Source organism: Microcebus murinus, chromosome 14, assembly GCF_040939455.1.
Source record: "Microcebus murinus isolate Inina chromosome 14, M.murinus_Inina_mat1.0, whole genome shotgun sequence".
Taxonomy (NCBI): Eukaryota; Metazoa; Chordata; class Mammalia; order Primates; family Cheirogaleidae; genus Microcebus; species Microcebus murinus.
The window spans coordinates 52827950-52855435 of NC_134117.1; the positions used below are offsets into that span (position 1 = coordinate 52827950).

Sequence of the window (27486 nt, forward strand, 5' to 3'; positions counted from 1 at the left end):
CACCTCCGGACAGCCCGCTTCCCCGAACTCCCTCTGGCTCCCGCCTTCGCCCGCTTCCGGTCGTCGTCGTCGCCGCTGCTGCCGCTGCTGCTGCTGCTGGGGCTGCTGGCGGAGGCCGGAGGATCGGGCGGCGGCGGCGGCGGCGGCTGAGAGGGCGGCGGCGGGAGCGGAGCGGGACGAGGGAGCGAGAGGAAGCGAGCGAGGAGCGAGCGGAGCGCGCCCTTCCGCCCGCCTGAGGAGCCGGAGCAGCCCGGGCCCCGCCGCCGCCGCCGCCGCCGCCGCCGCCTGCCTGCCCGCCGGACAAAGCCAAGAGCCCGCGCCCAGAGCCATGTCCTCGTCCGCCGGCAGCGGCCACCAGCCCAGCCAGAGCCGCGCCATCCCCACCCGCACCGTGCCCATCAGCGACGCCGCGCAGCTACCTCATGACTATTGCACCACGCCCGGGGGGACCCTCTTCTCCACCACACCGGGAGGTGAGCGCCGGCCAGCCCTCCGCCGCGTCCCGGTCTCCCGCCACGCTCCTCTGTCACTCCTCGGCGTGTCCCCCCGGCTCCACCAGAGCCCCGGGAACGCCGCTCTCGGGCCGCGCCCGCGCTTTCTGGACCCTTCACTTCGCGTTCTCTGTCGCTCGCAGCTCGGGTCCGCGCGCGCCCCACTCGGGGACGTGGCTGTCCTGTCGCGACAAAAAGCCCTTGTTCTCGCTTCGTGGCCCGTTTACGCACTTGACCCAGTTTTCTCTCCCCTCTTCGCCTGCTTCCCATGGCTACACTTGGCCTTGCGTTTCACTCCGCGTTGCCTCTAACTCTTGCAGAGAGTGCATGTTAACGCTTGATTTTGGAGCTGACTCCCGGGCCTTTTTAGAAAGCAATTTGGGGAGAGGATTTCGGTCCTGGGACCCTGCGGTGACTTGCTTTGCTGCTTTTAGAACATCAGGAGGAGGCTGGAATGCGGAGTCTGGAAGCCTTGCCCAGCCTTATCCTGCTTTGACAGCATTGTTTACTTTGCTGGACGAGGCCCCGCGGGAGGGGGGAGTCCCTCGGCCAGGACGAGCGAGTGATAAAATAATGCTCAAGTAATAGCCAAGGTGGGGGTGGTAGAGCGCTGGCAGCCTTAATAGAGCTTCTTTCCACAGTGGCGGTTTTGAAGGTGGATTTAAGGGGGCATTGTCAAGGAGGACCCCTACTTGGGTGGGGTTGCTTGATCCTGGGGAAGGGGCTTCTAGAGAGAGGCAGTGCAGAAGGAGGTTCCTGAGCATTGCTTTTCAAAATACTACCAGGAACTGTTTACAAGTTAACACTGGGGTAGAGGTGAAGCTAGTTGAATTGGTCACGAGAAAAGGGAGCTCAAAGGTTGTCTGTCCCCGAGTGGGCTGTTCTCCAGAGGGAGGATACTGGAAAGAGATTTTGAGGGGCCTATTGAAGGGAACGGGGCTTCCTTTTCGACTTCAGAACTTTGCCTTCTTTTGGTGATGGGGTGTCCTTTCACGAGAGGGTGGGGATTTCGCTGGCAGCCCCTGCAGTCTACGGGATTGCTCGTCTCATTTTGTGGGCAGGGCTCTGGAGTTGTACTACAACCAATCCGGTGCAGTTAGGCCTGGGCCAAACTTGAATTGGTTGCACAACCGCAAGGCCTGTAGAGTAAGGAGACGGGCCTTGCCAACGCCAAGGGATAAAAATCTGGGGGAGAGCTTTACAGAGGTATCCAGCCAGGCCACTCAAGGGGAGGGGAGACTGTCTTGGAAGACTTTAAAATGACTCAGGCAGGAGAAGTTCATAAATATGTATGGAGAGCTGGGTTTAAGGAAGTGTTTCACTTTGCAGAACGGTAGAGTTCCTAGTGAGGTGGCTTACCTCATTGAAGAAACCTCTCATCTGATCTGTTTAAGACCAGTCCCCTGTGTTTGAGCATGCTGAGATCTTACTTTTTAATTATGAAAGATTTTGGCAGACCAGAATCTGCTCGAGATAGAGTTGTCTGAACTTGAACTGATAGCTTTTAAAAAATGGATATTGTTTTCCATGGTGATGGAAAGGATTTATAACTTCCAGAATTCTTTGAGATATTGGTCAGTAAATGCCTGTGTTTCTAGCAGTGCAAAGCACATGTCACAGTAACAACTGCACTGGGCTATAATTTATTTGGGGCAGGGACTAAACTGTTAGCTATATATTAATCATTATTCTCCTGAGGGAAGAGCCACAGAGAGACACTTTTGGCATATTTTAAACAGCCAAGCTATGATGCTTTTCAAATAAAGGCATAATCTTTAAGCATTTCTTTAAAGATAGAAGCTTGTCTAATAGCCTGGATGAGTTCCTAAAATGTTTGTAAAGATTCTGCCAGAAATACTGATTCATTTAGCCCTCCTCCCAACACACAGAATTCCACTGCTTTCTCAAATATCATTTAACCTGCCTCCAGATAGTTTCTACACACACAATTTTTTGTTTCAGATTTAATACTTGGCTAATTTATAATATTAAGCCTGTGTTTATTGATAGAGCCCATTGTAATCTTTGGATTTTTAACACAAGGACTGACTTAATATGTTTATAAGGATATAGCACTGTTGCAATTGGATTTGATCATTTTTAGCAATTAACTCAATGCTGTTTAGGTGTTCAGTACTTATTGATTTAATTTTACCCTTTTGGAAATTTTCTGCCCTATGGTTTGTACATTTCTCTTTTTATATTCATGTCCCCTTCAGTATGTAATTTTATTTCTCTCAACTGGGGTGAGATAGTTTGTTGTTATTTGGTCACCTCCAGACACCTGAATTAATGTGGTTGGGTATCTTCTGTGAATTTTGTGGGCCCAGTGCAATGGTTTACAGAAAAGGGATGACAGACAAAAAATGCAGTCTTTGCTCTGAACAGGCTTAAAATCTTGATTTGGAGGAAGGGAGAGACAGATAAGATTTTTAGTTCTGCAACTATATAGAGCCAAGAGCTAACATATATTTCAGACTTGAAAACATTTAGAAAAATGAGAGTCTGTAGGCTTGTATTGGAAATCTCTGTTTTGTGGGAAGGGGAAGGATTAGCATTTCCTGCCTGGAACTTCTGGAGTGTCACATGCATGTCAGAGCATTCAAAAAAACATTTGATGTACTAAATGCCCTAAATGGTCAGACTGGGCAGGGACATTCACAACATAATGAACTTATAATTTTTCCCCCTTAAGAGGCCTTTATTCATTGGAGATCAGAGGATACAATCTAACCTTGAGGTTTCTCAAAATTGCCTTCTTGTGGTGGTTTGGGAAATGAGAGTTGGGTGAAAACACACTTGCTGTAGCCTCTTGGATTTCTCATATTGCTAGAAGAGTACCTTTTCTCATTATGAAGGAAGAGGGAAATTTTTGTTGAGTAAATTCCAGGTCCCCTCAAAATGTCCTTGGATTTTATTTTATTTTTTCCTATCTGCCTGTGGAGGAATGGGGATGATAATTGGTTCTTCCATGGAGAAGCACTTCTAGCCTCAGTGGAAGAAGGTAAGGTTACTATAGTTGACTTCATTTTTGTAACAGTCTGGTTAGCTGGAAGGACTCTAATGCTTTCATTTTATAATTGAGAGAAACTGAAGACCCAGCAAAATTACATAACTTGTTAGCATCATAGCTAATTAATATCAGTGGGTAGTCTCAAATTTAGTATCCTGATTACTATTTCAGGTTTTTCCTCCACTGTCTTAAAATGTTTATCTGGCCAGGCACTCATGCCTTGTACACTCAGTGCTTTGGGAGGCCCAGGCAGGAGGATCCCTTGAGCCCAGGAGTTCAAGGTTACAGTGAGCTATGATCAGGCCACTACACTCCAGTCTGAGTGACAGCAAGACCCTGTCTCTAAAAAAAACTTATCTTACTAGGAAAGGAAGTTTGCAATCATTTAAAGAGACTTTTCTACCTCTGGAATGCTAGCTATTACTAATAGGCTTCTTTCTGCTACCTTATTTCTTTTTTAGGTGCCAAAGTCTCCTGGGAGAGTTGTGCTCTGGGGACTGAACAGAAGCATAGAGACCTCTTTTAGCCTTTCTTTTCCTGTATAACATTCTCATCAGCTGTGGAAAAGTATGCTGTTGCCATAACAAGAGCAACAGAGGGGAACTAACTATGATAGTCTGAAATCTTGTTTATGCTGTAGCTCTTCCTCTGCCAGCTGGAGAGTTGCTGTGATTGGTTCACTGGGGCAGAATTACCTGAAGGCCATTGGAAGGGTCAGGAAATAAATGAGAAGGCAGGAAGAGGGAAAATAATCCACTTTGAGTGAATTATATTAAAATAAGCGTATTTGGGAGGGGGGGAGACTTGCTTTTTAATCTGGTTCTTTTTTTGGGAAAAATGAATAGAGCTCTGTATTAAGGAAGGAAGGCCAGTTTCTGACCATGTTATAAAATTTCTAATTTGATGACCTTGAGCTGAGTTTATTACAGGGCAGTAACTTCTGAACCAACAAATGTACTTATTTAACTCTAACTTCAGTTATTAGCCAGAGGACTTATACGTGAGAAGTACATGAAAAACGTAACAAAGTGTGTTCAGTCACTTTGCCTGTTTTTATTTTTTATTTACTTTATATTTTTAGTTGGTCAATTAATTTCTTTCTAATTTGGTAGGGACAGGGTCTTACTCTTGCTCAGGCTGGTTTCGAACTCCAGACCTTGAGCGATCTGCCCACCTCGGCCTGCCAGAGTGCTAGGATTAGGCGTGAGCAACAGTGCCCGGCCACTTTGCCTGTTTTTGAGAAAGATGGCATTTACTTATCTCAGAGTAACACAAATTAACATATTGTCATTTTGTATGAGATTTAGCTTTAACCTCATATTCATCAGCTGCCAGTGTATATTTTAAAGAGGCTGTATTTCAATTTTTATGTTGGGTGCATTTTTGCTGGTGAGGGTCTAAATTCGGAGCCTGGGAAGGCAGCAGTTCTCATCCTCAAGGCAGTGCACCTTATGGAAGGGAGTGCCTCTGCCTGACCTAAGCCAGATACAGTCTGAAAAGGGAAGAGAGTCTAGGGCGATAGTGCAGCATGCACAACAGACCTGTGCACAGCTCCCTGTAGCTCTTCTGAGGCTTGTTAAATGAAATAAGAAGGAAGAGTGGAAATGTTTTGAGGATCAGAATCTTAAAGAAGGCTGGGCATGGTGGCTCACGCCTGTAATCTTTGCATTCTAGGACGCCGAGGCAGGTAAATCAAGCTCAAGGCCAGGAGTTTGAAACCAGCCTCAGCAAGAACGAGACCCCATCTCTACTAAAAATATAAAAAAATGAATTGGCCAACTAAAAATATATATATAAAAAATTAGCCAGGCATGGTGGCGCATGCCTGTAGTCCCAGCTACTCAGGAGGCAGAGGCAGTAGGATTGCTTGAGCCCAGAAGTTTGAGGTTGCTGTGTGCAAGTTTGACACCACAGCACTCTAGTCCGGGCAACAGAGTGAGACTCTGACTCAAAAAAAAAGAATCTTTTTTTATTGTTTATTTCAGCATATTATGGGGGTACAAATGTTAAGGTTACATATATTGCCCATGTCCCCCCTCCCCCCTCAAGTCAGAGCTTCAAGTGTGACCATCTCCCAAACGTTGCACATCTCACTCATTGTGTTTGTATATACCCATCCCCTCCTCCCCCCCTCCCACCTGCTCCATACCCGATAAATGTTTTTCCTGTATGTCCACTTGGATGTTGATCCATTAATACCAATTTGCTGGTGAGTACATGCGGTGCTTGTTTTTCCATTCTTGAGATACTTCACTTAGTAGAATGGGTTCCAGTTCTATCCAGGAAAATACAAGAGGTGCTTAATGAAAATCTTACAGGGAGATATTTGGGATGGTTTGGAGACTATGTAGGCTTGATTAATTGTGTGTGTGTGTATACACACATGCATGTGTAAAGTTCAGATGGGGTAAAGTTATGTGGAGAAAGCTAGTGCATCTGGTTAGGGAGGAAGGGAGTCTAAGCAGGAGAACAGTTTGTCGGTGAATGGCAGAAGAAATTTTTCTTCAAATTAATGCTTAAAAGATTTTTCTTGCTCCATTTATAATAGAACAAAAGTTAGTTGAGACTTGTAGTCAACAGGTAAAGCCTAGGTGACCATTTTTTTTTTCTTTGCTCAAGAAACTGAAATCTAAACTAGGTGACCATTTTTAAATCCGTTTATCATTGTACTTTGCTTTGTGAAGGCCTCTTAAAACCTGTGTGCTCCTTAACACCCAGCATCTGTCTGATGTGTAAGCAGTTTTTAAAGGTTCCCTTCACATGGTTCTCAGGCCACAGCTTGAAGCCAAAAGCTCAGAAATCTTGAGTATTTATATCCAAGTAATATTTCAGATCTCTAAGACAAATGCCTTGACAAACAAAAACTGTTCGTTTCATTGAATAGTTTAAAAAAATAAAAACCACCAGGTGTGGTGGCTCTCGCCTGTTAGTAACCCAGGCACTTTGGGAGGCTGAAGCAGGAGGATCGGTTGAGCCCAGGAGTTTGAGACCAGCCTGGGCAATATAGCAAGACTCTGTCTCTACAAAAAAAAAGAAAAGAAAACTTAGGACTGGGTAAGGTGGCTAATGCCTATAATATTAGCACTCTGGGAGGCCAAGGTAGGAGGATTGCTTGAGCTCTGGAGTTTGAGACAAGCCTGAGCAAGAGTGAGACCCCATTTGTACTAAAAATAGAAAAATTAGCAGGGCATCTTGCTGCTCACCTATATTCTCAGCTACTAGGGAGACTTAGGCAGGAAGATCGCTTGAGTCCAGGAGTTTGAGGCTGCAGTGAGCTATGATGATGCCACTGCACTCTACCCAGGGCAACAGAATGAGACTCTGTCTAAAAAAAAGGAAATTGAACTCCCACCCTAACTCCCCACTCTTTCAACCAAAAAAAAAAAAGAAAGAAAGAAAGAAGATACTTGTAGTAGTAGCTACTCAAGAGGTTGAGGTGGGAGGATTGAATGAGCCCAGGAATTCGAGGTTACAGTGAGCTGTGATCATGCCACTGCATTCCAGCCTGGGTGACAGAGAGATAATCTGTCTCTAAAAAATAAAAAGTAAAGACCTCAGCAAGCAAGGATAAACTGGAAAATACAATTTAATGCTTGTGGATTCCTTGGGATTTTCTATTTACAAGATCATGTCCTCTATGAATAGAGATAGTTTTTCTTCCTTATCAATCTGAATGCCTTTGGTTTCTATTTCTTGCCTAATTTTCCTGGCTAGAACCTTAAGTATGGTGTTAAATAGATGTGGTGAGACATCAAGAATGGACAGCTTTGCCTTCTTCCTGATATTAGGGAGAAAATATCCAGTCTTTCACCATTAAGTAAGATGGTAGCTGTGGCTTTTCATAGATGCCCTTTATCAGGCTGAGGAAGTTCCCTTCTATTCCTAGTTTATTGAGTGTTTTTATCATGAAAAGATGTTGGATTTTGTCAGGTGAATTTTTTTTTAATCTGTTGAGATTATCATGTGATTTTTAGTTTTTATTTTACTGATACGATGTATTACATTAATTGATTTTCAGATATTGAGCCAGCCATGCATTCCTTGGATAAATCTTACTTGGTTGTGGTGTATAGTACTTTTCATATGTTGCTGAATTTGGTTTGGTTTGTCTGTATTTGTTTGGGGATTTTGCATAAAGGAATTTAGTCTTTATGTTTCTTGTGATGTCTTTGTCTAGTTTTGGTATCAAGGTAATACCTCATTCAGTTTTAATTTTTATTAATAGAAATGACCTGCTATTTATAGCTGGAGTGCTGACTATTTACTGGTGAAGATAACCATTGCTTTTTAGGTTTTGAGAGGTACTTATCAGAAAGTTTGAAAGGCTCAAATTTCTTTAAGATGTCATGATTAATCATTAGGGCCTCAGAGAGAAGCTCAGCTTGTCATCAGAGACTGTCTATGTTAGGTGTCAGGCTGCTTCTGCATTGAAATGAAACTGTTCTCTGGTCTGAGAAGTTCCTAGAACAATTATGAATAAGTAGCAGATAAAAACAGTAATCTAGACCAATGATATTCAGTAGGATTAGGTCATGCTCCTTATTATAAGGAAAAGTGGAAGATGTTGGTAGATAATCCATTGTTTGTATTTGTTACGTAAGAAGTGCACAAAAGGAGTAAACTTGGGGTCGGAAAGAAGCAAATAGTTGGAATGGAAACCAGGTTTGAATCCAAGTGTTTTCACCATACAATTAGCAGTGATTTTTTTATTAATTATTAGCATTAGAGACAGGCCACAACAGCTGTGAAATCTAATTCAAAGAATTGATCTGGATGCAGTCAGCAACCTGACAGATCCAACCTGCATTTTCTTGGAATCAGGGCCAGGCATTTCTTGTGGAGAAATTTATTTCAAGGTGAATGTTCAAGCCCAAACAGAAGTGGGCATATTTGATGTGCTTTATTATTATTGTTGTGGGTTTTTTTTTTTTTTTTTTTTTTTGAGACAGAGTCTCACTCTCTTGCCTGGGCTAGAGTTCCGTGGCGTCAGCCTAGCTCACAGCAACCACAAACTCCTGGGCTCAAGGATTCTTCTGCCTCAGCCTCCTAGGTAGCTGGGACTACAGACATGCAACACCATGCCCAGCTAATTTTTTTCTATTTTTAGTTGTTTGGCTAATTTCTTTCTATTTTTATTAGAGACTGGGTCTTGCTTTTGCTCTTGCTCAGGCCAGTCTTGAACTCCTGAGCTCAAGCAATCCTCCCACTTCGGCCTCCCAGAGTGCTAGTATTACAGGCATGAGCCACCGTGGCTGGCCTGATGTGCTTTATTTTGACCCACATTTTCTGATGGTCAAGGCTACATAGACTTAGAAAGTCAGTTGACATTTATTTAAGGGTAGTTTGTGGTTTGTATACTATTTTGGTTCTAGTATCAACTTTTTTTTTTTTTTGAGACAGAGTCTCACTTTGTTGCCCAGGCTAGAGTGAGTGCCATGGCGTCAGCCTAGCTCACAGCAACCTCAAACTCCTGGGCTCAAGCAATCCTCCTGCCTCAGCCTCCCAAGTAGTTGGGACTACAGGCATCCGCCACCATGCCCGGCTAATTTTTTCCATATATATTAGTTGGCCAATTAATTTCTTTCTATTTATAGTAGAGACGGGGTCTCGCTCTTGCTCAGGCTGGTTTTGAACTCCTGACCTCTAGCAATCCGCCCGCCTCGGCCTCCCAGAGTGCTAGGATTACAGGCGTGAGCCATCGCGCCCGGCCTAGTATCAACTTTCAAGAATATCTGATTCAATGTATTTTGAACTCAAAAAAACCAGATTTGCCTAGAATATATACCTATATTTTTTGTGTTGTATCATGACTCCTGTGTCACTATATGACCTTTCACAAAGACTTTTTATTAGTTTCTCCGGACATTGGTTTCTTCATCTGAAATGAGAGGTTTCCACCAGATGCTCTCTAAGGCCTTTTCTAACGTTGGACTTTCTGAATAGGAACATCGTCATTATCAACGTCTCTTTCAGCCTAGGTGTGTGTTCTGTTATGGAAGTGTCCTAAGTCTGCGGCCCCCAACCCCCAACCCTCAAGCTGTAGACCCTGTTATATGTCAGTGGCATGTTAGGAACTAGGCTGCACAGCAGGAGGTGAGTGGCAGGTGAAGCTTCATCTGTATTTACAGCTGCTCCCCATCACTTGGATCACCACATAAGCTCCACCTCCTGTCAGATCAGCAGTGGCATTAGATTCTCATAGGAGCGTTGAAGCCTACTGTGAACTGCACATGTGAGGGATCTAGGTTGCACACTCCTTATGGGAATCTAATGCCTGAGGATCTGAGGTGGAGCTGAGGCAGTGATGCTGGCACTGGGGAGCAGCTGCAAATACAGGTTATCATTAGGAGAGAGGGTTGACTGCATGATAAATGTAATGTGCTTGAATCATCCAAAAAACATCTCCCCCCACTCCCCTCATCCCCCTCCCCATCATCTGTGGAAAAATTGTCTTCCATGAAACAGGTCCTTGGTACCAAAAAGGTTGGGTACCACTGCCCTAAGTGATAGGACAAGGAACCTTCCTTTGAAATTAATATCTTGGCAATCTTTGCTCCCAATTTATGAGACTTAGAGTTAATCAAAGGACAGTAGGGTAGATTTTTCACAAAACCATGGATGTCTTCCATTTGCTATAATAATTTAGCCATATTGAGTTATAAGGTCTTGAGGCTCCAGTTGTATCTTTTGTTGATGTAAAAATTGTCTCTCTGTTTTATTAGCACTTCAGGGATTTGATGGTTGTGCACAATGAAGGTGGTTTGGCCACCACCAATCTCCCTGGATGATACTGGGCTGTGCAGCTTTTAGTTTTCTCTGGGTTATCTCCTCTAGAGCTTTTTTTTTTTTTTTTTTAGAGACACGGTCTTGCTTTGTTGCCCAGGCTAGAGTGAGTGCTGTGGCATCGGCCTAGCTCATAACAACCTCAAACTCTTGGGCTCAGGCAATCCTCTTGCCTCAGCCTCCCGAGTAGCTGGGACTACAGGCATGCGCCACCATGCCCAGCTAATATTTTCTATATATATTAGTTGGCCAATTAATTTCTTTCTATTTATAGTAGAGACGGGGTCTCGCTCTTGCTCAGGCTGGTTTTGAACTCCTGACATCGAGCGATCCGCCCGCCTCTGCCTCCCAGAGTGCTAGGATTACATGCGTGAGCCACTGCACCCTGCCTCCTCTACAGCTTTTTAGGAGTCTGTGTATTTATCCAGAGCTTCCATGAAAAGCAGATGTAGTTTAAAACTGAAATTCATTCATGAATGTTCTCTAATCCAGTCAATCAAACACAGATGTTGTCACCTTCATAAGTCCTTTCTGTATTTTCCCTTCTTATTATGGAGGGAGGAAGAGAGACAAGCACAGACTTCTTTTCTGAAGTGTTAAAAGCACTTGCTTCTTGTTCCTCTTGTATCTATTTCTGATCTTTTGGTGGGCCCTTACATGAGGCATAGCTGGAGAATTGTCAAGAATTCCTCATAGACTATTGGGGTGACATGTTTTAGTTCTTTTATTTTATTTTTATTTATTTATTTATTTTTTTTTGTCTTTCTACCTGAAGCTGAATAGTTCTTTATAATTTTTTTTTTTACACTGTCTCTTGAGGTTTCTTTATAAGAGACAGCGAGTCTCCCGTAGTCACCCAACCTGCAGTGAAACGATCGATCATAGCTCATTGTAACCTTGAACTCCTGGGCTCTAGCGATCCTCCCACCTCAGACTCCTGAGTTGCTGGGACTACAGGTGTGTAACACCATACCCAGCTACTTTTTCTTATTTTTTTGTAGAGACAGAGTCTTGAACTCCTGAGCTTAAGTAATCCTCCCACCTTGGCCTCCCAAAGTGCTGGGATTACAGGTCTGAGCCACTGTACCTGGCCCTTGATTTTTAAAAAATATATTGTGGTAAAACCTATATAACATAAATTTTACCATTTTAACTATTTTTAAGTATACAGTTCAATGGCATTAAATATATTCACGTTGTTTCATGCCCATCACCACCATCCATCTTCCCCAAACTGAAACTTCATATCAATTAAATGGTAACTCCCCATTAAACACCACCACCCCCAGGCCCTGGCAACCACCATCATACTTTTTCTCTTCGTGAATTTGACTTAAGTGGAACCATATAGTAATTGTCCTTTCGTAACTGACTTGTTTCACTTAAAACAATGTCTAAAGGTTCATGCAGTCACTGTTTTGCTTTTTTTTTTTTTTGAGTTATGTTTCTTTTTTATACCTGTGAAAGTAACAGATTTTAAAAGTCATATAGTACTTTTAAGCAAATAACAAAAGGCAACATTCCTATGCCCGTCCCCCCTCATCTCCATTTCCACTTCCAGAGCAACCATTTTAAATTCTTTTAGCTAATGTTTACCTCTGAGTTTCTAAATAAAATGATTTAATGCTGTTTCTCAGTTCTAGATATTAACAAGTTAGTTTCCTGCTATGGAAGATGAGGATTTAGTTGCTGTATACACTCTTCTTCCAGTATATATACTTCTGCTACTTTCTATCCTCCCAATTTAATTTTTAAATTAACCCCTTTTGATTAAATTAGTATTTATTGAATTTAGGTAAATGTTAAACACAGATGTGGCTGATGTTGGTTTCCAACAGCCATTGTTGCTGCTTTCGTGCTATCACAGATTCCCTCATTTATTTAAGTGGCAGTGTGCCAAGCTCCAGGGCTACTCTAAGCCAGTCATGACTTTTCCCCAGTGTTTGGTCTGGTGGGCAGCTGAACCAGTTTTGGCCAAATGAGATGTAGGGGAAGTCTGCAAGGGATTTTCTGGGAAAGATTCTCCTCTCTGATGGAGAAAGTCCCATGAAGGCAGCCCTGTTTGACTTTATATTCTCCTTTCCTGTTTGGGACACTGTTGTATGAGGTTATATTAAATAGGTCCATCTCAGCCTTCTTGGACGGTTTGTCCTGAGCTTATTCAAACTGTGCAGTTTGGACAAGTCACTTAATGTTTCTTTTTCCAAGCTATTTGCATGAGTGGAAGCTTAATTCTAATTCTGGAAGCAGATATAGTTAAACAGAATTTTTATGATGGAGGACCCAGTAAAACTATCATAACAACTATTTTGTAAGTTACCATGTTACAGTAGACTTTCTTTAGGTGGTTTTATTTCAACTTACACAATTTCTTAGGTGTATCATATATATATATAAGCTTAGTGCATGCATTAATTATCATTTAAACTAACCTACTTGGCCTTGAAAGACGCCCTTACACTAGAGTGACCTGTTTCTGTACCAGCCAACTTGGCAAGCATTATTTTAGGCATCGTTCATTCACCTTCTTGTTTTCTGCAGTTTGAGAATCACTAGTTCTTAGATCCAAAGGTAGAAGGGTTTTTTCCTCCTCTCTATCACAGTGACTCAGTTTTACTCCCATGCTTTCCTAGTAATGTCAGTATCTAGAAACTGCTAGATCAAGGATATTAGATTTAATCTAATATCTGGTCATTAAGGGATGAAAAAAATTTATACGTACCCAACGTAAAGATTCCTATTCTGAAATCTAAACATGAAGACTAAGTACAATATGTACATTTTGAAACAAAACAGAAAAAGAAAAATCGAACAGTATAGAAGAGCATAAAATGCTAACAGACTACCACTTTCAACAGTTTCTGTTTATAATGCTTCTGTTACCATTGTTGCTGTAAATAATATGTGTGTACCTTGATCTCTTGATGTCTTTAGACAATATTATTACACCATTACTACTTTCTGCCTCTCATTTCCTGTCCCCTCTCCATTTACCAATTTCTGTAAATTGTATTATTTTCGGTTCTTCTGGAAGTTACCTTTAAAACTCTAAATAAATGTGTGTCTCCTCAACCTGTCAACCTTAACTCTCCACTATAGAAGATGATACTATCCACCAGTCTTCCTGCCTTTTCTTCCCCAGCACATCAGCCTTTACATTATTTTCATAATATCCGAGTTTGTAACTTACATACCCTTCCTTAACTATAATTCTTTTTTTTTTTTTTTTTTTTTTTTTTTTGGAGACAGAGTCTCGCTTGTTGCCCAGGCTAGAGTGAGTGGCGTGGCATCAGCCTAGCTCACAGCAACCTCAAACTCCTGGGCTCAAGCAATCCTGCTGCCTCAGCCTCCCGAGTAGCTGGGACTACAGGCATGCGCCACCATGCCCGGCTAATTTTTATATATATATTAGTTGGCCAATTAATTTCTTTCTATTTATAGTAGAGACGGGGTCTCGCTCTTGCTCAGGCTGGTTTCAAACTCCTGACCTCGAGCAATCCGCCCGCCTCAGCCTCCCAGAGTGTTAGGATTACAGGCGTGAGCCACCGCGCCCGGCTCTTAACTATAATTCTTTTATGCTTTTACTATAGTTTGATTATAAAGATTGAAAATCAGTAAACAGCATATTTAGTATAATATTGTGATTTTTTTTTAAACAACTGTAACTGGAAGGAAAATGTTTCCATCGCCAAGGTTAATAGATTCTTTTTCTTTTTTAAATACTTTATTAATTGATCAAAATCATGTCCTATATTGTGTTATATTTGAGCTCTGGATTTCTTGTATGGTCTCTTGTTGTCCTTCTCCAGGAGTTTAAGGTTAACTTGTTTCTAGTTACTTGTGGCTGTATTAGTTGACATTAAATTGAGCTCGCATGAATGTTGCAGGGAATTTGGATGAAATGTGAATTACTAGGAGTTTCTCACTTCAGAAAATATATGTCTGTGCATCCACATGTATAAGAGACTTTGAATATTTTTGGTTTTTTGGTTTGGCTGTTTGTTTGTTTGTTTGTTTGTTTTAGAGATAGGGTCTTGTTCTGTCGCCCAGGCTGGAATGCAGTGGCAGTATCATAGCTCACTGTGACCTTGAACTAGCCTCAACCTCCTAAGTAGCTAGGAGTATAGGCAAATGGCACCCCACCTGGTCAGATTTTAATTTGATAGTAAATACAATATTCAACAAAGGAAATAAAATATTTTTTCTGGCATTTTATTCATAGTTGAATCTTAATTTTTCCTTTGAATAGCTTTGGTTTTTTTTTTTTTTTTTAGACAGAATCTCACTTTGTTGTCCAGGCTAGAGTGAGTGCCGTGGCGTCAGCCTAGCTCACAGCAACCTCAAACTCCTGGGCTCGAGTGATCCTTCTGCCTCAGCCTCCCGAGTAGCTGGGACTACAGGCATGTGCCACTATGCCCGGCTAATTTTATATATATATATATCAGTTGGCCAATTAATTTCTTTCTGTTTATGGTAGAGACGGGGTCTCGCTCTTGCTCAGGCTGGTTTTGAACTCCTGACCTTGAGCAATCCGCCCGCCTCGGCCTCCCAAGAGCTAGGATTACAGGCGTGAGCCACAGCGCCCGGCCTAGCTTTGGTTTTTTGAATGATCAGGTGCTTTTGAATTACACCATAGAAATCATTAGTCATAAGCAAGTTGATTCCCCATTTTTTTCTTTATCCTGGCTACAGTTAAATTTTTTTTAGCCTGCAGTGATTTAAAATGCAAAAACTTAAAATATCATGCTTTTGTAGTCTATTTTCCCTGGTTATATTTGAGAACATTAGCAGCATTAGTTAAGATCCTAGTTCTTCACTGTGTCTTGTCATCTGAATTATTTGTTGTATTTCCATTCAAGAGCAAATGTATTATAGGAATGCACTAAAAAAACTGTTAGAAGTAATAGGTGAGTTTAGCAGGTTACAGGCTACAAAATCCATATACAAATTGTACTTATACTTGCAAAGAACAATCTAAAAATAAAATTAAGAAACAATCACATTTATAATATCATAAAAATAATAAAATATATAGGAATAAATTAAATCAGAAAAGCATAAAACTTTTACTCTGGAAACTCCAAAACATTGTTGAAAGATACTAAAGAAGACTTAAATAATTGAAAGACATTTGATGTTTATGCATCAGAAGACTTAATATTGTTAAGATGACAACACTCCCCAAATTGATCCACACATTCAAGCACAATCCTCATCATAATCCCAGCTGGCTTCTTTGACAAGTTGACCTTAAAATTTATATGGAACTTTAAGGGACCTAAAATATCCAAAACAATCTTGAAAAACAAAATTGGAAGACTTAATGTTTCCCTTCCTGATTTCAAGACTTATTACAAATCAAAACAATATAGAACTAGCATATGGAAGGCAACTATGCCGACTACTATACCACCAATGCCTTGATTGGTAGGTACTAGCATATGGATAGACAGATCAAAAGCATAGAATTGAGAGTCCAGAAATAAACCCTCACCATTATGGCCCATTGATCTTCAACAAGAGTGATAAGACAATTCAGTGGTGGTAAGGATAGTCTTTTCAACAAATGTTGTGGGTACAACTAGATGTCCACATGAAAAAATGGAAGTTGGACTTGATTGCTCAAAGGCCTAAATGTAAGAGCTAAAACTATAAAACACTTGGAAAAAAACAGATATAAACTTTATGACCTAGGATTAGGCAATGATCTTAGATATAAATCCAAAAGCACAAGCAACAAAACAGGGGAAAAAAAACCAGATAAATTAGACTTAATCAAAATTAAAAATTTGTGCTTCAAAGAACACCATCAAGAAAACGAAAAGACAACCCACAGAATAGAAAATATTTGCAATCACATGATAAGGGATAAAGAATTATTATAATTCAATAATAAAAAGGAAACTCATTGAAAAATGGGCAAAGGATCTTCTCCAAAGAAGATGAATGTTGGAATGGCCAATAAGCTCATGAAAAGAGCACGCTCAACATAACTAGCCATCAGGGAAATGCATATTAATATCAAACCACAATGAAAACCACATCCACTAGGATGGCTATTATCAAAAAAGACAGATAATAACAAGTGTTGGTTACAATCTATAGAAATTAGAACCCTCACATACTGCTGATGGGAATGTAAAATGATGTGGCCACTTTGGAAAACAGTCTGGCAGTTCCTCAAAAGGTTAAAGGTATAGTTGCCATGTGATCTAGCCATTCCACTCTTAGGTATAAGCCCAAGAGAATGGAAACGTATGTTCACACAAAAACTTGTATATGAATGTTTATAGCAATATTCATAATAGCCAAAAAGTAGAAACAATTCACATGTTCATCACCTGTTGAATTGATAAAATGTGATGTATTTATATAATGAAATATTATTTGGCAGTGAAAAGGGATGAATTACTGATAAGTGCTACAACATGAATGACCCTTAAAAGCATTATGCAGGTGAAAGAACCAGTGATAAAAATACCATATATTGTATGATTCCATTTATATGAAATGTCCAGAATAGGTAAATCCATAGAAAGTAGATTAGTGGTTGCATAGGGTTGGAGGGGATGGTGGAGGTCTTTGTGGGTAATGAAAAATGTCTAAAATTGATTGTGATGATGGTTCAATTCTGTGGATATACTAAAAACTACTGAATTATACACTTTAAATGGACAAATTGTATATGAATTGCTCTCAATAAAGCTGTAAAAAACTTTTTCAGCTCTGCAAAGTCATAGTCATTCTTCAAAGTTTCTCTTATGCCTCACATATTTAGGCAGAATCTCTGCTACCTATTTCCTAGTTGGTTTCATTATAATTCTTTAATGCATATGTTATTGCTGATATATAACTTAGAAAGCTTGCTTCTATCCTTGCTTTTTTTTCACTACTTTATCTCCAGAATTTTCAAGGTTGGTGTACTACAGAAATGAGAATTATTTGGTTTTGACTTGCATGATGAATATGAGAACATCTCATAGTGAAATCTCATCCTTATGAAATCTTACCTTGCCATGAACAAAAGTGAGGGTGTCACAACAGATGTTCAAAGTCCATCACTAAAGCTCCTTCTCTTTGTTCATTGGAAAGCCATTGGGCCCCCTTCAACCTATTTGCCCTTATTTCTCATAGCATTCTAATAAGAAGATTGCTGATTTCTAAACCCAACACATTAGAAGTGCCAAGTTAGAATAGGTGTAAAAGTCGTGTTATGGACTAAGTATTGTCTCTCCAATATTTGTATGCTTTTGGGAGTTAGGTTTTGATGAGGTCATGAAAGGGACCCCTAGTGATGGGACTAATAGTGCCCTTATAAGAAGAGACACCAGAGAGTTTGTACAGCCCCTTTTCCCCCACCACAACCATAGGGCAGCTACTTACAAGCTAGGAAGAAAGCTTTCCCCAGAAACCATCCATGCTGGCACATTAATCTTGGACTTTCTAGCCTCTAGAACTGTGAGACAATAAATTTCTGTTGTTTAAGTTGCATATTTTATTATGGGGCAGCCTGAGCTGACTGAGACTTGGTAGAAGTCTGGAAAAAAGGCAGCTCTTAGTTTAACAGTGAGGAGACAGGAAACTGTGGGAGTGGAGGACACAGCATGGCCTTGGGCATCTGGATTCTATATAGTGATGTTCAGCTGTACAGAGCATCAGCTGAATAGAGCTTGAGACTTCTTAGGTCACAACGTAGTATAATAAATGATTTTCATAATAATGACCCTGATATATGAAGAAAGGGTTGAATTGTTTTCTGTTTAAGGCTATAAAAGATTTAAATCTGTATTAGAAATATTTCCATCCAAGATAATTGAAATTGTGGCCGGGCGAGGTGACTCACGCCTGTAATCCTAGCACTCTGGGAGGCCGAGGCGGGCGGATTGCTCCAGGTCAGGAGTTCGAAACCAGCCTGAGCAAGAGTGAGGCCCCGTCTCTACTATAAATAGAAAGAAATTAATTGGCCAACTAATACATATATAGAAAAAATTAGCCGGGCATGGTGGCACATGCCTGTAGTCCCAGCTACTCGGGAGGCTGAGGCAGGAGGATTGCTTGAGCCCAGGAGTTTGAGGTTGCTGTGAGCTAGGCTGACGCCACGGCACTCACTCTAGCCTGGGCAACAAAGTGAGACTCTGTCTCAAAAAAAAAGATAATTGAAATTGTTGGTGAACTAAGTTTTCTGCTATTCAGAATGCCTTGTTCCTCATAATTTCCATGAGCCTTTTTGAGTTGTTACTCTATTTTTCAATGCAAAGGGGGTAAAGGTAAGTTTCTACTTTCCTTGTCCTAAAGTTATATTTGAAACAGGATCATAAGACTTGTGTCATCCTTAAACCAGAATCAAGTGATTTCCAACATTTTCCCAAGTTTTCTAAAAAGAAGGGAGACATGAAAAGCTTTTCTGGGAAGGCTAGGATCATGGTCTTGGATCCAGTCACAAATGGGCTGTGGGCGGGCCTTTGCTCCTAAATCTTTCTAAGAGTAAAAAATGGGAAGAGAATTTTTTAGATTATATAACCTACCTATTAATATAATTTTTAAACTATATATTTCTCTGTCATATAAGAAGAAATATAAAGCTTAAGTAATTTATAAAATACACAAGTACTCAGGCTTTCTCTAACTTCTAGACCAAAAAACAAAAGCAAACCACCTGTACCCATTTCCTGTAACACTACCTACCATCATCCCCACCCCACCTTCACTGAAAAGCAGTGCTTTAGGGCAAATGTTTGGTGGTTTCTGTTATGTAAACTGCTTGCCATACCATCTGCTCTTTACTCTTATTTTGTATGTGTATGAGTAGCAGTTACCTTTTTCATTTTATTTTATTTTATTTATTTTTTTTTTTTGAGACAGAGTCTTGCTTTGTTGCCCAGGCTAGAGTGAGTGCCGTGGTGTCAGCCTAGCTCACAGCAACCTCAAACTGCTGGGCTCAAGCCATCCTTCTGCCTCAGCCTCCCGAGTAGCTGGGACTACAGGCATGCGCCACCATGCCCAGCTAATTTTTTCTATATATATTAGTTGGCCAATTAATTTCTTTCTATTTATAGTAGAGACAGGGTCTCACTCTTGCTCAGGCTGGTTTCGAACTCCTGACCTCGAGCAATCCGCCCGCCTCGGCCTCCCAAAGAGCTAGGATTACAGGCGTGAGCCACCGCGCCCGGCCACCTTTTTCATTTTAGACAGCTCACTCCAGCTCTTGGGATCCTTGAGACTGGTAGAGTGAAGAGTGCTGGACTAGTGGTCAGGCTTAGTCCAGTTCTGTTTCTGGGTAGCACTGCTCTCGGACTCAGCATCATCTGTCAAAATGATCTCCATAGCCCCTTCCATCCTTACTAATCTTACTAATTCATCTATTCTCAAACCACTGTTACTAGGATTTTAGAAGGGTGAAGTTGGGTTCTTTCTTGGTCTTATGGTTCTCAAATTTTAAGGAACATAAGGATGACTTATGTTCCATAAGAGGAAATTGAAAATATGGATTTCCAGTTCTACTCCCAGGGATTCTGATACAGTTGGAATATTGTTTTAATAAGTGTCCCAGGTGAATATGATGGAGGTATCTACAGGTCACAACCCAAAAAATACTGTCCTAGTAAGTTCCATATATGGTACAATATTTTTCTTAGTTTATTATGGAGAGGCTGAGAACCAGTTATTTTTATTTCTTATAAACAAAGTATGACTGTGCAGTGTAGTTGTAGCAGAAATAGTGAAAAAGAAAGTTGATATCCTTTGGAGTTGGTTTGAAGGCCTTAAAACACTTTGTTTTGAAATGCCTTCATGTGCTAATATATGCCCATCTGAGGACATTTGGGTTTGTTTCCTTTCTGAGACACTTAAGTCATTCTTTCCTGTGATTAGCTGATTTTGTAGTATTGTCTAGAGAAAAATATGTTTAGTACTTAATTCTAGTTGTTAAAGCAAAGATGAGGGGAGTGGAAATTACTTATTAGCATTTGTGCAAAAGTATGATGGTACCACTGCAGGTATTAATTCTAAGAAAATCATTGATTTTGTAAACTCATTTTCCAACTATTTAGCTTAATATTGGTATTATTTCTTTAAATATTTGTTCTTTGGAAGGACTCTGGAGTTTCCATTCTTGTAGTAAATGCCCTACTTTTTTCCACTTGCTTCCTCACACTTCAGATAAATTTGTTAGGTTGTTCTCCTGTTTTCTGGGATGTAGCCATCACATGTTGTTTGAGGAAATCTGCCTGAACATGATTCTCCCTATTATATGACAGCAGTGTTCCTTTTTTGTTCACTTGAGAATCTAAAAACATTTATAGCAGATAGTATTTAGATTCTACCTCTTTAAGCTTGGTGACTTTGTACATAATTATACTTTTACATATAATAATGCCTTTAATTTGGATGCCTAAACCCTTAAAGCAGGCTTTTCTTTTCTCAAGCTTGGTGTGAGCAAGATAGTTCCACATGACTACTTCCTTCCCTTTGTTACTTGGGCAGGGTTGGCAGATATGCTGGGCTGCTGTTCACCTCCTTTAACAGACTTCACTAAATGGTCACCACATTCTTTCTTACTGAACCAGCCATAGTCTTAGAATCAGCAGTAGAGCTCCAGGTGTTTGCTACATTTGGCAAACACCAGGCATCTCTAATTGTCACTTCGTTTTATATCCTAAGCTATTAGTATAAATACCTCGGGAGACCATGACAAAAGGAATAGACAGCATCAGATTTTCTTCCACCACCTCCCCACAGTTTTACTGAGATTTTATTGACAAATAGAATTGTATAAATGTAAGGTGCGCAGTGTGGTGATTTGATATATGTATACATTATGAAATGATTACCACAATCAAGCTAGCTAACACATCTGTCATCTCATATAGTGACCACTTTTTTGTGGTGAGAACAATTAAGATATACTGTCTTAGTAAATTCCAAGTATGTATATGATACAGTATTATTAACTGTAGTCACCATCCTGTACATTAGACCCCCAGAGCTTACTCAAAACTAAAAGTTTGTACTCTTTGACCAACATCTCCCCATTTCACCTACCTCCCAACCCCTGGCTACCACCATTCTATTCTCTGTTTCTATGAGTTTGACTTTTTTATAATAGGTTCCACATATAAGTGAGATCATGGAGTATTTGTCTTTCTCTGATTTATTTCACTTAGTATAATGCCCTCAGGTTCATCCATGTTGTCACAAATGACAAGTAAAAAAGTTCCTTTCTTATGGCTGAATAATATTTCTATGGGGGGTTGTGACAGAGAGAGAGGTAATTTTTGGGGGAACCTCCATACTGTTTTCCATAATGACTGTAACAATTTACATTCCTACCAACAGTGAACAAGGATTCCCTTTTCTTCATATCCTTGTTAACACCTGTTATGTCTTGTCTTTTTGATAATCGCCATCCTAACAGATGTGAGGTAATATTGTGGTTTTGATTTGCATTTCCCTGATGATTTGGGACATTGAGCACCTTTTAATGTTCCTGTTGTGGCCATTTGTAAGCAGCAGGTTTTCATGACTCTTTATCATTTAAAATGTACTCTTCAGAACTATTGTTTCTAAAATATACAGGTAGCACTTATTGGATTGTTTTGTAGAATAGAGAGGGGCTTCCAATTCCAGCTTCTACTATAGCTTTGTCTGGGAAGAATGTCAGTCTCAGTGCTTCTTTGGAAAGCCTTTAACCTAAAGGTGGTTATCTGTTTTTTCTCATACTTGTTTATTCCTTCATGTAAAACTTTTATTTTTGAAGATCTTAATGTTAGGACCTAGGTCACACATAAATAAGACGTAACCCTGGCATAAGGAACTCAAAGTGTATCTAGAGAGGCAGATTAACAGGAGTTCTATAGTAGGTGATGTGTGTTGAGTAAAATTGGCGGGAAAGAATGTTTTTAAAAAAGAGGAGAGGGTGGCTTCATAAAGGAAGTGATGTTGGAGCTGAGTCTTGAAGGATAAGCAGGAGTGTCCCCAGCAGAAGGGGAAGACAGGGCATTCTGAGTGGCAGAGGAAGCTGTTCACAAGCAAGGAAGTTACAGTTCATCTTTTTGGCTTTAATTGTAAAATCCTTAAAGTAGAATTAGATAGGATTTGAACTGAGTTTCTGGGTTGTATTATTTGTTGGTAGCCCATTAATTTGTTTCAAACTTTTTATTTCAAGAAAATATGAGAGTACAAACATTTTAGTTGCATTTTATATCTTTGCCTCTCTAGCAAGGGTGTTTCAAACTCTTTTCAACCCTGTTTTCTAGGAACTCGAATCATTTATGATCGAAAATTTCTGTTGGATCGTCGCAATTCTCCCATGGCTCAGACCCCGCCCTGCCATCTGCCCAATATCCCGGGAGTCACTAGCCCTGGCACCTTAATTGAAGACTCCAAAGTAGAAGTAAACAATTTGAACAACTTGAACAATCATGACAGGAAGCATGCAGTTGGTAAGAGAATGACAGTGTTGGGGACCAAGAGGGTGATTCCTGGACTTTGAATGTCTATTTGCTATAGGTTGAAAAAATGTTGATGCTTCAGTTACAACTGATGTTCAGCCATGTGTCTCTAAGGTTCCCCCTCCTTTCCCAAAGATTTATGGAAACCCTGAGTTCTAAATCTTAATCAAATCTGATTGAGTTAGTGGGAGAAAAGAATCAAGTGTCAGAATGGTAAAAGCCCAAAGATGACTTGGTGAAGCATGCCTTAAGGACTACCTGGCCTAGGCTTTATTGGACTAGGGCAACACACACATAGAAAACAGAACAATTTCATAGCCCCCATTTCCATCACCCTCAGGTGATAGACTTTGTTTCTTACAAGAAGAATGTCCTTTTTCTGGTGTGGTGGAAAGCAGTATGGTTTGTTTACCCCATTTTCCAGAGCTGCCTGTAATATTTACATAACCCTCCCCCCTTTTAGTAATGAGCCCTCTTGATCTCTGTAGAAGCAGAATAGTGAGGTGGGAATGGCCAGCTCCTGAAGTACACCTCGGCCTTCACTTGGTGACCCCTAGGTGTGAGCCAGCATTCTGCTCTGTCAAATTCCAAATGCGTTTTTAATGGACAAAGGGGCCAAAGGTCAAAGCCTCCAGAAGAAGGTGCTCACCTAATGGATAGCAAAGAGCTTCCCCGGGAGCTGCTGTTTGGTCAACCTGCAGTAAAAAGGACTCTTGGAAAGGTTTCACTTGTGTCCTTTCCCCCCAAAACCTTCTCTTCATATGTGATGGGACTGCCATTCTTTTTCAAATTAAGACCAGCCAAACCAACGCAGAATAATTGTTTGAAGGTAGCAGAGAGTGGGACAGTCTGAATTATTTTTTGAATCTCATATAGAGAGAATGACAATAAAAACTCTTTAGCTAGGCCGGGCGCGGTGGCTCACGCCTGTAATCCTAGCTCTCTGGGAGGCCGAGGCGGGCGGATTGCTCAAGGTCAGGAGTTCAAAACCAGCCTGAGCAAGAGCGAGACCCCATCTCTACCATAAATAGAAAGAAACTAATTGGCCAACTAATATATATAGAAAAAAAGTAGCCGGGCATGGTGGCACATGCCTGTAGTCCCAGCTACTTGGGAGGCTGAGACAGAAGGATCGCTTGAGCCCAGGAGTTTGAGGTTGCTGCGAGCTAGGCTGACGCCATGGCACTCACTCTAGCCTGGGCAACAAAGCGAGACTCTGTCTCAAAAAAAAAAAAAAAAAAAACTCTTTTGCTTTTTTTGTGTGTGATAAACTTTTCATTTTATTTGTCCAAACTAGGGGATGATGCTCAGTTTGAGATGGACATCTGACTCTCCTGCAAGGATTAGAAGAAAAGCAGCAACGCTGATACTTGTGTGTACCTGATTTGCCAATAGGATCAACAATGAAAAGAAGAGGCAATACCAGCAGTCCCGTTGCAGTCGCCACCTCCCCTCCTCCTCCCTCGTGTGCCAAATGATGGGAAGATGAGTGTCGTCTGACCATTCTTCTCCCTGTTTCCTGTTCCCATTCCTAGTTAGACAGACTAGATTGAAGGCCCTTGGTGTATTTCTGTAGAGCTAAGCAGCCCATAGAGGAAAACATTAAACTGTGGCTTCCCTGGTCATTTTTTATTGAGAACTAACCCCTTCAGATGTATCCCAGATCAAATATCAACCTACCAACAACTGCCTGGCTGGGAAGTCTGGGGGAGGGATACAGAGGTGTGTGGGTTCATCTTCATTCATGTTCCTTACCCTCTCTCTCTCCTCCTTGTTGCGAGAGTCTGGGTTTGAGATCTTTAAAATCATCAGGGAGAAATGATAAAAAGAGAGCTGCTTTCCCTTTTACCTGAGATGTTTGTCCTTAGGGATAGCACAGTTGGTGTAACTCCCGTAGCTTATCTTGTGACACTGTTTTGAGGTCCACTTCCCTTCTTTGCTCTGGGAGGAATGTCTTCCCATTCCTTTCCTTTTAAACCCTTTACATCAGAAGGGAGCCCTTGGTAACCAGCTTTGGTCTTCTGTCATTCCTCCCTGCTTGCATCTTGTTGCAGGGAGAGTCCTTTTGTACTTTGAGATATCTAGGTGATTTTATCTGCTCCCAAAGCAGGTCCATACCAAGTAATAGAGGCACCGTGGCCTCCACTTGGTGCATTAGGCCTGATCATAGTATTCTGCCAGACAGTACTTAAGAATGACCTCGGAACAGTGTTGACCAATTTGAGTGCCCAGTCTCAGTAATTATTTTTAAGTCCAATAAGCATTGTGATATTTGCTCTTGGATTGCAGTTTCCTATGTTTTGAACTTAAAGTTGATTTTCAGAATGTTTCTAGAAAATAACTATTTTTTTTCCTTTATGGACCTGCTTTGTTTGGCTGCTGGGATAGATAAGCATGGGCTTTAAGATGTATTCCTCCCAGTTTTCTTGCCTTTCCCATTCTTTTCTTCCTGTCCTCCCCTGCTCCCTCCCTCTCTTCCTCTCTCCTTCCTTTCCTTTCTTTTTCTCTGCCAGGCCATTTTTCAGATTTACATCAAAGATACCTCAAGTGTTGGTATCTGATAATATCTGTCACTCCTCTTATCTGAGGAGTGACCTTTTATTTTTAAGATGACGACAGACCTATTTTTAGATACGTTTTCAGTACAATTTTGAACAGCAACTTTTTAATGAAACATCTTCCAGTGTTGAAGGTGAGAAATGTCCATAGGCAAGTCTGCTGTTCTATGTTACCATCCTTCGTCTCCCTGAGTCCCTTAGGAGCTCTTTTCTTCCTCGTCTAGTTTTGGGTGTGCATGTTTGGAGTTTATAGCGGGTGGTTTGTAAAGCTAGACCATTCTGCCTTGATATGGGTGTTCATGAAAGCCTAATTATTTTCCTTACCCCTTTGCTTTTGCGTTCCTTCTCCCCACCTCTCCTGGGACTATTGACTGGCACGATAATCTCAGGAGAGTGACTCCCCCCATAGAAAGACTAAAGCATCCATTCCCTCATAGAAAGACAAATAAAGTAGCCCCTAGTGTCCTGGGATTTTCTAGTAGGGTTTGGTGCCTTGAACCCTCTTATTAAGAAATCAGATCCCAGGGTGAGAGTAACAGGCCAATTGGCTAAGAAAGAAAACTGTTTGTTTTTCTTTTGAACTATGAAAAGACCCTGTTTGTGAATACATTTAGAAAGAAGAGAGGAAGGATGTCTACAGAACTTTGTTCTGTTTTTTGCTACAAAATGTGAATAGTTCAAAGTGAAAACCTTTTGTGATGGTTGATGTCTCTCAGGAATAAGCTGGATGGATCTCCAATGTTTTGGGGATGCTCTGAGTCTCAAAAATTGATAATCAGAAAAGTATTTTTTGTTTGTTTGTTTAATGTAACCCTGTTCTGATTTTAATTAAACTCCAAATTTCGTCTCACATACTCTTGGAAAAACTTAAGTTGTGCTGTAATTTGCATAAGAAACTTGCTCAGGACTTTTTTGTACCCTGGGGAGCTTGATTCTTTGGGAATGAAGCTTTTCATTCTTTGTACACTGGCCTTGGCATCCTATGGAATCTGACTCCAACTAGCAGCTAGTCAGCGTGTCAGTGAGCAGAATGGTATGCTCCTCTTAATCCTTATTACTATATATGAAAACCTGGCTTCCTTATTGAACAGTGGGGAGTGGATTTAAAACATAAGAGCTTAAGTAGTATTAAGATGCCATTTTCCTTTTTCTTGCCATCTTGGGGCAAGAAAGCTCTGTGTGTGGTCCCCTAATCAGTGGACATGTTTCTAGTATTTCTGGGGAGTGTTAGCTGTATAATGCAGCAGCTATCCAATCCCTTGTCCTTCTCTGTAAGGACTTCCTTACTGCATGGGTCAGTTGTTTCCTTGAGTCCACCACTATTAGACTTTGACCTCCATAAGTCAGCATTTTAAGTTTTTCATAGAGACAGGGTCTTGTTCCGTTGCCACAGCCAGAGTGCAGTGGTGTGACCATAGCTCACTGAAACCTTGAATTCCTGGGCTCAAGGGATGCTACTGCCTCAGCCTCCCAAAGTGCTGGGATTATAGGCATGAGCCACTGTGCTCGGCCAAATCAGAATTTTAAAAATGATTCCATAAGGCATGAGATAAATTAACAACAGATGATACCTTTGTGTCATGCCTTATAGAATTGTTTTTAGAGCAAGCCAGAGTCGAGGTTTACCTCTGGATATTTGAAAGGAACCTCACAGATGAAGCCCTAAATGAATAATACATCCTGGCTTTTTTGGGGGGGAAGGAAGACCTTTAAGTTACCACTTGAATGAGATGATTCTTATAAAATCTTCATGACCATTTTCTTTTTATGAGGAAACTGTATTTCTATAGTAATGGGGACAGTCAGTCTTAATAGAAGTGACCTCCCTCCAAATCCCAGCAGGAGACCTGTATTACCATGATTCTACTTTCTTTATAGGTGGTTCATTGAATTCACCAGTTCTCATATTCTTTTTAAATACGTATGGCATTCTCAAGAGCATAGGCGTAAAGAAGCTGGCTTCTAGCCATTGGGCTTCTAAGCTGAGAGTTTTGTCCTTCCACCTATATTAGTTATCCATTGCTGTGTAACAAATTACCTCCAGATTTAATATCTTAAGATAACAAACATTCTCTGTCCGTTTCTGTGGGTTAAGAATGTGGGAGTGAGCAGCTTAGCATAAGGGTTCTGGCATGGGGTCTCACGGACTTGCAGTCAAGATGTGGGCAGGGGCTGTAGTCATCCGGCTGTTG

The 27486-nt window shown here is 40.9% G+C and overlaps 1 protein-coding gene across 1 annotated transcript; it reads left to right on the forward strand.

Moving 5' to 3' along the window:
* Positions 1 to 26144, forward strand: EIF4EBP2 (eukaryotic translation initiation factor 4E binding protein 2). Its single transcript, XM_012762613.3, has 3 exons — positions 1 to 473; positions 22542 to 22727; positions 24034 to 26144. Exons 1-3 carry the CDS (start codon positions 329 to 331, stop codon positions 24063 to 24065), a joined length of 363 nt encoding a protein of 120 aa, XP_012618067.2. The 5' UTR covers positions 1 to 328; the 3' UTR covers positions 24066 to 26144.
* Positions 26145 to 27486: the final 1342 nt, after the last annotated feature.

What these genes read in the sequence shown, in the direction of transcription:
- EIF4EBP2 (XM_012762613.3), top strand. Translation starts at nt 329, where the DNA reads ATGTCCTCGTCCGCCGGCAGCGGCCACCAGCCCAGCCAGAGCCGCGCC. An exon ending in CTTCTCCACCACACCGGGAG is followed by an intron (nt 474 to 22,541) that starts GTGAGCGCCGGC and finishes CCTGTTTTCTAG; the next exon opens with GAACTCGAATCATTTATGAT. An exon ending in TGACAGGAAGCATGCAGTTG is followed by an intron (nt 22,728 to 24,033) that starts GTAAGAGAATGA and finishes TGTCCAAACTAG; the next exon opens with GGGATGATGCTCAGTTTGAG.